The following is a 14,937-nucleotide window of genomic DNA, read 5'->3' on the forward strand; positions in this document are numbered from 1 at the left end:
TCATTTTTGCTTTACTGTTGTCCTCACAAGGACCAGTCATTTTTCTTCAAAATTGTTCTCCTTTTTCTGTCCTGACTAGAAAATGACCTTGAAATTAATTTTATGATTTTAATCTTTTTTTCATTCCACCGTTTAGCTTCATTTTCTTCATATTGTTTCTCATTTATTGCTCAAAAATGTGTTTCTGCTTAGATGTTTCTACTTGTGCTGCAGTGATATCAAGATTTCATCAGATCAGCCAGGTCTGAAGCAGCTGGGACACATCATAGATAGAAGAATTAAACTTGAAATTGGACTGTTCCTGATATGACTGTGATCTCAAAATAAGAACACTTATAATATTGTGTGTAGTTATGCACATTTTTATGATGTTCATTTGGTTAGCCTGTCAGTCCCTGTCAGTCAGCCAATGTGAGGAAGGCAGAAGCACTTCTGGAGTTAATAACGCTGTCCTCTCTTCACAGGGCAGGGTGAAGCTTGCTTGTCACAGTGATGTAAGGACTAAAACCCCTCTAGTTCAATGTGTCCTGTCTTTCTTTCTCTCTCCATTTCTAAATGTCTCTCTTCTCTGTGTCGCCTGGGTCCCCTGTCTCCAACCAAACCGATGGGAACAAACTGGTTTCTCACCCTTGTTTTCTTCAGATCCCCCTTAGCAGTAGCTCGCTCCATCCCAACGTCCCTGCTTCATAGCTGAGTGAATGATACAGACCTCCACATAGCATTCAAATCCTTTAGGATAGACCAGAAAGTGCATGCTTTTAGCTGGTTTGGAGCCATGGACAATGAGTTAAGAGTCCATGTTGGTCTCAGTGATTACTTTTGTTACATTTTTATGGTTCTAGAAATACAGAGTTATTTCTGTTGTATGCAGTATGCTGCATTCTGTGTCTATTTACTGAATGTGTTTAAGCCATAAGATGTAATTGTATGGACACTGGCACAATGTTAAGGTGCGCAAGCCTTTTTCACTAAGTGATATATCCTTACTGATGTATCGCCCAGTCCTAGATACCAGATATATCACCACAGTGTTGTCGAATAGGCTGTGGACCTAATGAATTTGATAGATTTTTCAACTCTCTCTCTCTCTCTGTACAGTTCTGTCAATTGTGTCTTCTGTACATAGCTAGTTTGCTGTCTTGCATTGCATTCTATAAAGGCTATGTCTGTGTGTGTGCGGGCTTGTGTGGGAAAACTCTTCTAGGTTTGATGAAACTGTATGTGTGGGACCTGTGTGTTGTAGAATGTGTGTTTGTCTGACTTTTCAACTGTCTGTTGCTGACCTCTGTTATGTGGCATTTCTATCTTAAGCTCTGTTCACCTCCATAACCTCACTAATATCCTTTCCCTTCTCTCTGTCTCTTGCTTTTTCGTTTTCCTTTTTTTTTTCCTCCTCCTCCTCCAGGGTACGCAGCTGATCTTCAATGCAGCTAAGGAGCTTGGCCAGCTTTCCAAGCTGAAGGTAACCCATTGTTAACTCTATTCAGAGTTTAAGGGCTCATATCATGGAAATTGAATTTTACTTGCTTTTGCTTTCTTTAAATAAAAGAGTTTGATGTAGAATGTAAACACAGTTAAAATTCCAGAAATATCCTGTTCACTCCCCAATGCACACAGTTCATATTTAGAAGCTAAGCTGCAAAAACTGCCCATTTTGAGTTACTTGTTTTTGTGATGTCATGAAAATCAGCAGGTTTACCAATCCACCTATTCAGCTCTTAGCAGTTTATCCCTACCCATTCACGCTGAAATTGTAAAGAGTAATTCAGCTCAGCTTTTTGAATGAGGCACAGCGCATGGCGCTGAGAACAGAGGTCATTTACATATCGGTCTTAAAGACACAGTAACAAAATCAGCCTGTTCAATTCTGAGAGATAAAGAGAGGTAGGGAAATGGTAATGTAAAAATTAATTCTAACTGATTTTGGCACACAAAGCCACACAAACAAGTGGACCTCAGAGAACAAAAATAAAATACATGAAAAACGTAGCATATGGGCCCCTTCCCATATATAATGCAGTGATCCGATCCATTCATTTTAGTTGGTAAAAGCAACTTGTGGACACCCTTGGAGAATAACCAGTGTGTGTTTCCTCTTTCCAGGAGCACATGGTGCGTGAGGAGGCCAAGGCCTTATCACCCAAGCAATGTGCAGTCATTGAGTTGGCTCTGGATACCATCAAGGTAAAACCTAAGTTCTTTAAAGAATACACATACCTCATGCTACAAGCACAGGGTTTAGTATTTCCAATGCATGTTCAACATGAGTGAAATCTTAATGTGGGTCATAATGTAAAAGCAACTGTCTATATTCTGATAATGCCTTAATGGAACTGCTATATAACATCCTCTGGGCTTAAATTGGGTGAAATATTTTGATAAAATTCAGTACAGTTCTGACATTAAAATCCTGTTTTGATGCCATGTTTTTGTCATAGTTATTACTATATCATTTTATTTTAGGAGATGAAGATAACAATAATATGTGTAATTATAGATAACCATAGAGCTGGATTTAACAAGATTTTACACTAAAACGCATTTACATGTATATGCCTCTTTGGCCTACAGCAGTTTAGCCCTGCCCACTCACAGTTAGTTATTAGAAATCTTTGAGCCTGAATTGCTTATTGAATAAGGCACAGAACAGGACAGCCAACGAGAACAGTGGTCATTTACATATATCAGCCTTTAAGGAACAGTTATGAAAAACAGCCTGTTTAATTCTAATGGATACAGAGAGGCTGGAAAATGATTATTTAAAAATGAATTTTGGTTGTTCGTACATAAAACCACAGGTTTAATAATAAATATAAATATGAATATAAAAAGAGAGTAAAGGCAGAGTAGACATTAACTTACAAGTGTTTGTTTAAAATCCTTCTTAAGGTTTTATTTTTGAGCCCTTGTAAATATATCTCCTAATATTTTAAATTAGTAGTGTTTTACCCTGAGCAAACAGTGTCATGTTAACCATTTCTTGTCTTTATTCCTCCTGTGGTATAGATGTATGTAAGTTGTCTTATTCTGCAGGTAGGGCTGAGTTCTGCAGAGTTTGCGGTAGGCAGCCAGAGCACTGATGCTAATGTTTTATGTTGTAGCAATATTTCCATGCTGGAGGAGTAGGACTGAAGAAAACCTTCCTGGAGAAGAGTCCTGACCTGCAGTCTCTCCACTATGCCCTGTCCCTCTACACACAGGCCACTGACAAGCTTATCAAGACCTTTGTCCAGTCACAGAATGCACAGGGTAAGGGTCCGACCCTCTCTCTCTCACTCTCACTATCAGTTGGGTTTTTGTTGGCCTGGAAAATTGGCTTGTTTTTTTGTCTTGGCTGAAGGTTAATCTTTGATAAAATATTTTGCAGACAGCATGCTAACATGTAGATTTATTATTTAATTATAATTGGCATTTCTAAATGCCTTTCTTTTTCTCTGACTAAAGAACTTTTTGGTTAAGATTAGTTCTACATGGGGCGGAGGGGTAATGTAAATATTACCAGTGTTTCTCAGTTCAATCCTCTTTGATTTCGCCGTGTCAGTCTGCTTTACAGACTGTGCACTCCCACTTTAGTAAAGATTCTGGACTCCATATATATTTGTTACTTACTGTAAAACAAAGTGTAGAATTATTATTATATTATTCTGGTGTGACTTTGTCAGTAATGTCAGTAAATATCTCATCATATTCTGTGAAAAAAGCGTTTTTTTCTTAAATATGGCAGCTCTTGAAGAAGCAGTTACCTGTATTTTTCGTGGCCCAAAACAATTGAGTATGTGTTGTGCTACTCAAGTGTACAACCCAGGACATTAAGACATGACAATAACAGAAAAGAACTTTGATTTCATTCAGCAGTTCACTTAAAACAGGGTTAGGGTATCATATTATAATTAAACTCTATGTTTGGACCTGTTTTCTACTTGTGGGGAGCTGAGTGTATTGCCAGTGGAGCTTTTTGGAGTGACAGCAATGCGTAAAATAAAGTAGCCACTCCCATCTCTGTCATTTATGCCAAGATTTTTTATCCCACGCCAATCAGTCATAACAATTAAAGATGTCGTGGTAAAATTACATTACCCCACCTCATTCCTGTATAACTAATCCCAACTGAATAGTACTTAAGACACTCCCTCTCACTGTTTCTCACTCTCTCTCTCATTCTTTCCTTGTTTCTATGATCTTTCCCTGTTATTGTAGACATGATTGTGCTGTGGGAATCCTGACACAGTTTGGCTCTTCCTGCCTCTGGCAGAGAAGTCTTTTTAATGAATGATCGCTTGAAATTTAATTAGAAGAAATGCTATTCTTTTATTTATCTAAACACATTAGAGAGTGATAGGCAGATCAGTTGTATCTGTATTAAACTTTGAAAAATATCAAAAAGCCAAGGCCAAGAAGTGCTTGTTAAATTGCTGGTTTATTTCTCTCTTTCTCTCTCTGTCTCACTCTCTCACTCTCTCTCATTCAGGTCTCTGTCTCTTTTTCTCTCTCTTTCCTTATGCACTCTCTCTACTCTACACTTGTCTTTTTTAATGCTCCTTCTCTTTCCTCCTGTTCTCGTCCCCCTCTCTCTCCACCAGTTCATGGAGGGAAGGGGGTGAGGTTCACCCATAGCGAGGATGTGTACCCCGAAAAGGGTACGTCTACACTGGGCCCAGCGCCCTGCACTACCAAGAATCAGTGACCCACCTGAAACCATCCCCCAGTCAGATCATTCACATCCCATTCAAAAGGCCCAATCGCATGCCCTGCAAGCACCCATACCCCCCTACAGAGGCAGTCTTGGTCAGCCTGACCGCCTTGTGCATGTACAAGACCTTGGGATTGACTTGCTGTATGTGCACATACATCGGTTGGTCATGTATATTGGCACTACAGAGAGAAGAAAGCCCAGAATGAAGTGTGTGATTTTGAATGGCAGAGAATGAGGACTGCACACACACTTCTGCAGTGTGAAAGGAGCACGTGCGCGGTGCCGAGGGGAAGCCGTGACTCACGACTGCTTGGGCTGTATGTGTGTGTGTGTGAGTGTGTGTTTGTGTGTGGGTGCACAAGTGACAAGCGAGCGAGCCGAGACAGCGAGCGAGATGAGTGAGAGACTCTTCTGGAGGTTTTCTGTTTTTCTGAGCTCGTCTGAGGAAACTCAGAGCTGCAGGTTCTGTCCATCAGTGAATCAGGGAAGCAGAGCTTGTAGGGCTGTGAATCTCAGACCTCACGATTCAGTTTAATTACAGTTCTTCAGGAAACCATTCAGTGCATCATTAAATTTCAAATGTCACAATTCAGAATTGTTTTTAATTACACTGAATAGCCAAATGTGCCTAGAGGAACCGTTTACACAGTACTGGGATACAGATGGTTGGAGTGGGCTGGAACCACTATCGATTTATCGATAATTAGTGATAACAGCCATGAGTTCGGCATTTACTCCATTCCTGGTTTTACTTTATTTACACATGCACAGCAGTGTAAGCCTTTTCTGCAGGCCTCCTAGTGGGCATTTCACCAGCAGAATGGAAATTCATCAGATATTTTATTAATATAATCAAGTAAAATAGTTTAATTCAAATTAATTAATTTAAATGTTAACATTTACTAATTTAATTAACATTTTACATTTCACAGGTGAACTAGGAGACCTCCAAAACAGGCTAAAATGACATTTTATGGCTACTATGTAAAGAGGTTAAGCAGCGATGGTGGCAGGGATAGTAACAGCAGTCCGAAAAAAAACATGATGTCCTACACGTGCAAATTTGACTCACTGCTTCCTGCTGCTGTAGCCTGCTGTTCTACTACGACAAATGATCAGTTTACTGTAGTCGCTAAAACATGAGGTTTATGTAAGTGAATCTGATTCTTTTCTTGTGTTGAATTAGTCACTATTCCTTCAAAGAATTCTGTGCCAATTTTTCAGATACAGGTTAATTTCCATTTTCTAAAGATATGTCTTCAATAGAGCAAAGACAGTGAAAAACACCCTCGGCCATTGATGGTAAAAGCCATTATATTTTGTGCTTCATTATAGTGTAATGTTTAGTTGTCACTCAGAGTCATCTTTTCTGGATTTAATGCACTGAAACCTTCATGTCAAGTGAGAACTCTGGAAGAAGACACAGAAAAATAAGAAATTGATTCATCGAGTAGTAACAGCCATATAGAGCTCCAGGAATTAAAATGAATGAACGAACTGCAAGAGTGTCCATGAGCTCTAGCATGAAAGATGTAATTCATGTTAATGTTTGTTTCAAAGCTAAACCTCAGACTCATTGTGGAGTTTCACTCCCCTCTGGCACAAATGGAAACTGTCTTATATACAGTGAATATATAACTGCAAACTACCTGTGGTTTTAAATAATTAAAAAATCTAAATTGATTTTTATTTATTATTGACTTATCAAAATTGCTCATCGCCTCAGGCCTGAGTACAGATTTTTATTAATACACCCCTTTGAAAATAGCCTGCAAAGTTAAAAAGTGCAAACTTCACTGAACATTAAGATAAATTGAAATCTATTTTAACATTCCAGAATCCAGCAGCACCTTCAGATTGATTCTTCGTGGTGCCTCTATGCATTTCTACCCCCTTATTGCTCACTCATATTGCTTATTTATCTACTTGATGCCTGAATTTGACTGAATGTTGGAGTGACAGTAATGGGTGCTGACTCAGTGTGTCTACAGGCAGGGTCTGTCCTGTGTGTCTCTGTACAACTTTCAACAAGTTGTCCCTCCCCCTACCCCAACTAGCCACCACCCCCAACCCCCCCAAGCTTCTCCCGTCAGGCAGCCAGAAGATGTGACAGCATGGTCTCAGCCAATCAGCAAGGTCCTCTTAAGTCATGTGACACTTTCTGTCAGTCTGCATCAGCATTCTGGGGTCCCCAATTGGCCCTTGAGGACCTTTAGGACTTCGTCACTGCCGGGACTCATGCTGCCACATGCACACTCAGTCAGGCCCTCTTTTGCTTACGCTGCAATACGTGGCCTTAAAGTCAGAAGGGGGCCGTTAGCCACTACAACCGCATCCCAGATCAGCCTGACATTTATGTCTTTTGTGTGTTGTTGCTTTCTGGGCAGCATTGTTTTCTTATGCTGCCTGTCAGAGCATAAGCTGCACAGAGCTCCACAGAGCTGTACTGTAGGCAAAAAGAGCGGCAGCACCCAGCACATAGAATTCTCTATGAAACACACTCTATATCCATGTGCTTTCTTATTGTTGTCTTACTTGGGCAAGGTGGCTAATGTGAATGCTTTATTAAGTCCAGGATGTCAATGAGCAGTGTTGGTTATTAAATTTCAGTATTTGTATGGTACTGACCAAAGTACTTCAATACTGTAGAGTACTAATTTTTTTCTCTGTAGTGGTGTCATTCAGTTCTAAATTTCAGTACATAAGTAGTCAGTATCATTGAGCCAATAATCTAGACTGGTTCTAGATTTGTTCCAAAATAAAGACTGGTGATTGACTGTCCGAATTGCATTCCAAATGCTATTAATGTCAGCACTAAATATACCCACTTCCAGCACTCATTTCTGGTTTTATCCATAGCAACATTTGGTTTTTAATCTAAAAGACACTAACAAAACCCAGCCCTTTCTGTTAATAAATGAAATAGAAAAATGAATTATACATCAATTATTTCAGGTTTTTTTTTTTTTTTGGAATCATCAAGAATGTCACAAAATCAGCTATACAGGGATGGCTTCAGACTCCAGATTAGTGAATTGAATGGTAGAAACAGAGAGACTGTTATAACTAAGGCATTGGAATTAGTAAACAATTAATAATAATAATAAAAATAATAATAATAAAAGCAACAATATATTTTATCTCAAGTGCTACAGAATAAAACAGACAACACATTATCAGAGCAAAAAACACAAAGGCAACAATACTAAAATGAGCAAAATTAAGAAATAAAATAAGTGAATACATTAAATACAAACACTAGCAAAATCAGTAAGCATCAAATACATGACAGCAAAAACATAGTGCATAGTCAAAAAAAACCTAATTAAGCAGGGTAAATACATAAAACAAGCATATATGTAAAGCCAGTACAGCAACACAGCAGAGCGCAGTAACGTCAGTAATATAGAAAAGCTCAGTTTATTGAAATAATCAAGAGTTGGGGCATTTCTAATACAATCAGCGATGTATTCTGTAACTGAGGAGCACTAAACGAGATGGGTCTCTTACCTACAGATTTAAGTTTGCAGTGTGGCTGCTGCAAAGTGAGAGAATGAGAAGGCTGGTAGGGCTTAATTAAATCACAGAGGTACTGAGAGGCTGTGCTGTGAACTGTCTTATGCCTTCCTAATAATATGCCCCAATGGCTGTATATAAATACAAAAAAGAATAGGCCTGAGGACAGACCCCTGAGAAATGCCCTTACCTTTGATGAAAACAAATTGAGAACTATCTTATAGGTGAGACTTGAACCAGTCACGAACCAGCCTGATAATTCAAGCCACCTTTCCATCTTGTCTGTAAAAGAGAATGATTCACTGTGTTAGGGTTAGTTCTCGTGTCTCCTTAGCAGTCGTGCTGCACCAGCAAATACAGACTGGAATAAGATTTAGCAGTTGGAACAACAACAAAATTTTTTTTATTGTTTCTTTTCACGAGTCCCTTCAGGTGTTGAATACTGAGTACCTGAATGTGCTATTAGCACCCTAAATTGCTATTTTTAACTTGCTTGGCTGAGTGCCTGCTGAAACTGTACTGTCTAACTGGGCAGTGGTGCTGAGAATGGAGATCCTGTTTTTTACACTTGGACACAGCACACTCTGCCATCAGCCTGTTTCACAGTTACACCCGCACAAACACATACCTACCCAGCCTACAACCTAACAGTTGATCTCAGGTAAATATTGGGGGATATATTTTGATGTCATCTGAAAATGCAGGAAATGAGGTGAAGCAGGACTTGTGTGTGTGTTTGTATGCGTGTGCACATCTAAATGTGTTTAAAAGTGTGTGATAATTTTCTTTTACTTATGCATGTATAAAGATATGGATCCACTGGAGTCCATGGGCATAGAGAGTTGAACAGCCTTACTGCCCCCTAATGGATGAAATAAGCCAGTACCCGTTTGCATGACACCTCTTCCCCTTCCTTCCCAACATTAGTAGCATGGAGCACAGGCCCCAGCAAGACTCAAGATCCTGCTCACTCACACGGACATCCTGGTAGAGGGGTGGTACAGTGCATTCACATAACTGAAGACTCATTGTTTGCAACTTGATTATTCAACATGATGCATTCCAAATCAGGGATTAGAAACTAAAGAAAGACAAAGAACATTGAACATCCCAGTACATAAAAACTGGAACAAAGTTGGGCAAAAAAGTGCTAATTTAAAAAGTGATAAGCTGATTAATAGCGTTATTGATTGAAGGGCAGTTCCACCAGTGTTTCAAAATTTCTGTGCAGTTCAATTGTTGAGATGTAAACAAAATCAAAGTGGTCTGATGTGAAATGGTGCATTGTAGAATTTGCAGACTTACAGACTGACTTACAGGTGATAGGAACCAAGGGTCACAATGCAATGTCTACAACACAAATCTTATTTACTATTAAAAACCATTAGCAAACCTAGATGTGTCTTCTGCGCTTTTATATGTATTGTTGATAATGCTGTATGGTAAAAATACTGGTAAATAAGTTTTCTTTGTTTTGCCTTACAACGGCTTGCATGCACCTTTCCACCGTGAATGGAGTTTAAAATATATTTCTGGCCAAAACCTTATTTCTCAAATATTGTTTAATGTTGAAATTATCGCCAGACATCAGGCAGCATACTCCTATTTTATGTGATAACCTTGTGTGAAGGAGCTTTTAGGGGCATTAAATTCCTCAGACGTCTGGTTCCTATCACTACTACACTGAACAGTTCTAACTTAGTAAGTTTCTCAAGAATGGAGTATTTCACAACTAACCACTCTAAATGACTTTGTTCACATCTTGAATTATGCAGAAATGTGTAAAAATCAGTGGAATTCCTTTTAAATTCTGTTTAATTTTTTTCCTCATTGTTGTTTTTTTTTTTTAACACAAACCGTATAATTCAATTCCTGCTCCAGCGTTTCCCCTCCCCTGTTGGTGACCAGTGAAACAATATAAAAGAACAGGTTAATAGCGTTCCTCTGATATTGTATACTGTCCCTGTATTAGACCTGTTAAAAATCTATTTCAATGTATTTTAATAATTTTGATTACATTCTGTGAAAAATGTTTTTCTTTTTTTCTCTGTAACCATTTCTAATGCCTGATCTTAATGTTTGTGACTTTCTTGAGTACATAGCATAGTGCAACCCCTCTAGCAGAATGTCAGTCAGATCTGCCTTACAGTGGCAGCTAGGACCAACCACTCAGAGGTGGCGGGTCTATATCTGGAACTCTGAGCCACAAAGTGAGATTGGGCACAGTTTGGCATGTCCCTGCCTGCGTTTGAGTTAACGGAAGGGAGTCCTGTAAAATGCCCTACCTCTTCTCATGTTTGAGTGGTAGAGCCTTCCCTTTCTTCCCCATGGTGCATACCTCCTGCTCATAAACAGAGCAAGTGATCCTCCATGGCATGTGTGCAGATCAGAGAGATCTCACATGAAATTTAATGTAAATGTTTGATCCCAAGCAGTTCTCCTTGTTGTCTTTGGATGTTGCATGTCTTGGGAGAGTCTGAATCTGAGCTTAGTTCGATATTTATGAATTAGCAAGAGATGTTTTCAGCTATTAAGTACATTTTCTTCTTAAGCCTTATGCCGTTTTATTCCTCCGTCTTTACGTAGACACTAAAGCTCTGAAACATTATTCATGAGGATCATATGTGAAGGGATTATAAATGAAAAGACTTTGTACATTCCTCAGAAAGTTTCACTAGCTTTCAGAAGAGATCATTTATAAAATCATTTCAAAATATACTGTACAGTTCAACAGCTAAGATCTTCAATAGTTATGAAGAGTGAGCAGAGCAATGAGGTCTCTATTTCAATGTCCTCTGGCTGAATGTGACCCAGGTGCTGTTTCAACAGCATTTTCTCTTCTCTGTGATGGTCAGCCATTACTAAGAGACTGCATACAACAGAACAGCTTGTAAGAGTTATTTTTCAGTCATGCAGGAGCAAGTTTTCCAGGCAGACCAGAGTATTTGCTCAAGTGAGAGACTGTTGTATGACTGCTCTTCTTTACCAAATCTCCTCAGGCTCCGGTGTGGAGGATGCAGTGGGAGAGGTGTCCATCCACGTGGAGATCTTTACTCATCCCAACACTGGTGAACACAAGGTCACAGTGAAAGGTCAGTGGTGGTTATTTGCTGGTGTTTGAACCATCTAAAATTGTTTGAGATTTCTTCTAGAGGTACTCTGGTGAATGAATTTCCTTCATTATAAGTTCATATCAAAAGAAAGGAAATGCCTCTCTTTTCAGTGGTGGCTGCAAATGACCTGCGGTGGCAGACATCAGGAATATTCCGGCCCTTCGTGGAGGTCTACATTATCGGCCCCCACCTGAGTGATAAGAAGAGGAAGTACGCCACCAAATCAAAGAACAACAGCTGGGCTCCCAAATACAATGAAACATTCACATTGTAAGTAAAACATGATTTTTCCATGCTATTTATTCAAATGTATTTAAACACATGTAACTGCTGTGTTGCACACCTAATACTTTTTTGTATGACAAAACACCCCGTTGTTGTTTGTGGACTTGAACTTGCACTTAAATCTTTTGAACAAAATCATGTCCAGTTTGCATAATTACTGTCAAAAAGTGACTTTAAAATATTTTTCATAACATTTATTTGCATCACATTTGAAAAAGACATCAACTCCTATTTTTTTTAACATTAATCTACCTATAAATATAATATTTATCTATTTATCTGTGAACAGCACGCTGAGCAACGAGGTGGGGCCAGAGTGTTATGAGCTGCAGGTGTGCGTGAAGGACTACTGCTTTGCACGAGAGGACCGGACGGTGGGCATGGCCGTGCTGCAGCTGAAGGATGTGGCGGCGCGGGGCAGTGTGGCCTGCTGGCTTCCGCTGGGCAAGCGCATCCACATGGACGAGACGGGCCTGACCGTGCTGCGCATCCTCTCACAGCGCAACAACGACGATGTGGCCAAGGAGTTTGTCAAGCTCAAATCTGACCAGCGCTCGGCGGAGGAGGGCCGGGGTAGTTAAGAGAAGGTGCCAGTTAGAGAAAGGAAGCTTTGCAGCGTTGTGAAATCACTGCCCACCTCTTCTTTCTTGTAGTGTTGCACTGACACAGACACCTAAATGCACACAAACAAACTACACAGAGCAGATTACACTCTACCACCCCAACAAGGACCAAAAATCATTTTGTCCGTTGGATAGTAATGCCTAGGACACTGCCATAACCTGCCATAAGGCTTGTCTGACAAGCACAGTTTGGCACCTAAAAAGATACAGGCACAAACCCTTGTATCTCTTTAATACTTGATGTTTGTGATGTCCTTGATTTTTAAAGTTATCATATTATACAAAACATCATTGTTGAAAGATATTTAAAGAATAACATTTATCTAGTCATTCATGCATATAAGAAATATATTAACATTGCAGATATTCTATCAATATAAAAAAGATACAATTGTCTAACTTCATACTGAAAGACATATATATGGATCTTTAGGTTCTTTTTCCAAGTGCATTTGGGAAGAGTAGGAAGCAGAGATATGACAGTCTAAGTGAAAGCAGGGTTGCTACATGTCGTACCATTGATGCCTCCCACCTCCCCTTTTCAGATCCCTCTTCCCTAACGTCTGTTAATGATGTCTGAGACTCTATGGAAACCTCTTTTGTAACTGCCTTGTTCATTTTGTCAATCATTTGTGCACCTCCTCATGGGTGATCTATGTCAGGGTATTTCTCTTTTGCTCTCAGTGTGATGTCCTTCTCCTCTACTACTGAAAGGCACACTCTTTAATAGGGCCAAAACCTCCTGTGGTTCAGCTTTTGGAAAATTATGCAAACTTTTAGATTAAGCACAAGAAGACTATTATCAAATGATACACTGGCTTGCAGTGCACATACTGTGGACCAAATACATCTCACAAAGAAGAGACTACATTTCTTTTACACCCCTCATGTAATGATGTGAATGGAAAGATGGCAGTGACTTGGCTCCTCTCAGTAATATCAGAGAATGTGTAATCTAGGCGTGTCGAATAGTATAAAGTACCTTCTCTGATCTGTGTCTTTCACTTAAAATGCTAATGTACAATACTGTACAAAAGTCGGAGACCACCCTTTATTTATTTAATTGTCTGTCAAAACAGCCTTTAAGTTCAAGTTATTAATTTTTTGGAGTGAGGATAAAATCAGAAAACGCATTACTTATTATTATTTAACAGAAAATTTTGCAGAAGCCTCAATAACTAAGCGTAATAGCACGTTTCTGTGTTCAGTGTCCATCTTTTTCCTTTTTTACAGCTTCCATTCATTTCATGAGATTTGCTTTCAGTTTTTCAAGAAATCTGCAGGGATGTTTTTCCACACCTCCGAAGTTTAGTCTTAGAAGTTGGTTGCATTTTCTGCTTCTCATGTTCCACGTAATCCCTAAGACTTTCAGTGATATTAGGGTCTGGACTCTGGGGTGGTCAGTCTATTGTTCTGAGAACACCGTCAGCTTCTTTGTTTGATTTACAAATGATGTTCTTTTTGTCTGTGTGCTTTTCTCAGTGAGGCTTCTTGACAGCTACACATCCTTTCAGACCCATAGCACTGTATTGTCTTCTAACAGTGGAAGGATGGACAGAAATACCTATGTATTTTTTCAGATCTGAAGCAATCTCTCAAAAATGAAAGCTTTAAATACTGTTTATGTGGTCTCTTAGGTTTTGCACAGTTGTTAGGAATCCCATTTCTCTAAATTTTCTAAACATTTTTTGGAAACTCTTTTCATATATTTTTCTTGGTGGGTAGACTTGTATCTTACCTCCTAAGAAGTATCTCCTGATAAATGTATAGCCTGTACTTAATAGCCATTTTGACTGGAAATTAAGTAAATGAAGGGTGGTTTCTGACTTTCGTACAGTACAGTAGATAACAATAAATGACAGCTAGTGAACAGGACTAAGGTTTAACCCGCATAAAGCTAACATTAGCATTTTGGGTGAAGTATTTCTCTAAGCACACTGCCAGTCATCACCCTGTCCAGTCTCTGTATGACCTCAGACCAGCTGCATTGTGTGCAAGCGTGTGCGGCCTGCATGTGCAATACATGTGAGCGTATGACTGAGACTTTGTAAATAAGGTGTTGTGGTGTTGGGTAAGGCGCGTTGTGGTGCGACTTGTATCAGACACCAGTGTTGCCTGTTGGTGAATATCAGCAGTCTTGCTAAGATAGGACCTTTAAAGAATTGCTGACTCGTTTAGATAATTTTGTGGTCGTTTACTTTTATAAAGTAGCATCTTTTAAAAACTTTTTACTTATTACATATTTTTTTCCCCTTACATACCACAGCAGACACAATAGAAGAAAATATGGAAAGTATTCTCTATTCAGAATCATTCCAGTGCTGTTGCCATGGGAACCTCAGATCGTCCTGCCACCCGTCCAACTAGCAGAGCAACACAAAGCGAATGCAGCCCCCTCTGTATTTGTGTAACCTGATTAATACATGCCTGCTCTATCACGTCCTCTTCATTTTACAGCCACTGACCAATTTGGGCCGTAAATGCAGCCAGTCCACCCTCTTGCATTCTGGAGAGCACAGTATATATTAAGGCTTTGGAGGAGGGTGTTGTTTTTCTGAGGGGGAGTGGTACTGGAGCCTCAATTTAAGCCTGCCAACATGAAAGATCTCAGCAAGCTATCTGAGCTGCGTCTCTAAAGGTTTTAACAAAGCCCTTTTCTGCTATTGCAGAGATTCACTGAGGAACTCTCTAATAAGTGCTCAAGCAC

The 14,937-nt window shown here is 39.4% G+C and overlaps 1 protein-coding gene across 1 annotated transcript in view; it reads left to right on the plus strand.

Moving 5' to 3' along the window:
• Positions 1–13,710, plus strand: part of unc13a (unc-13 homolog A (C. elegans)) — a 55,192-nt gene extending 41,482 nt beyond the window's left edge. Inside the window, exons 38-45 of the mRNA XM_036586473.1 lie at positions 465–494; positions 1,406–1,462; positions 2,104–2,184; positions 3,102–3,249; positions 4,581–4,637; positions 11,209–11,301; positions 11,433–11,592; positions 11,897–13,710. Of these exons, the coding sequence (XP_036442366.1) occupies positions 465–494; positions 1,406–1,462; positions 2,104–2,184; positions 3,102–3,249; positions 4,581–4,637; positions 11,209–11,301; positions 11,433–11,592; positions 11,897–12,188 (918 nt within the window). The 3' untranslated portion in view covers positions 12,189–13,710. The remainder of the gene's footprint in view (positions 1–464; positions 495–1,405; positions 1,463–2,103; positions 2,185–3,101; positions 3,250–4,580; positions 4,638–11,208; positions 11,302–11,432; positions 11,593–11,896) is intronic.
• The last annotated feature ends 1,227 nt before the right edge of the window (positions 13,711–14,937 follow it).

Source organism: Colossoma macropomum, unplaced genomic scaffold, assembly GCF_904425465.1.
Source record: "Colossoma macropomum unplaced genomic scaffold, Colossoma_macropomum, whole genome shotgun sequence".
NCBI lineage: Eukaryota > Metazoa > Chordata > Actinopteri > Characiformes > Serrasalmidae > Colossoma > Colossoma macropomum.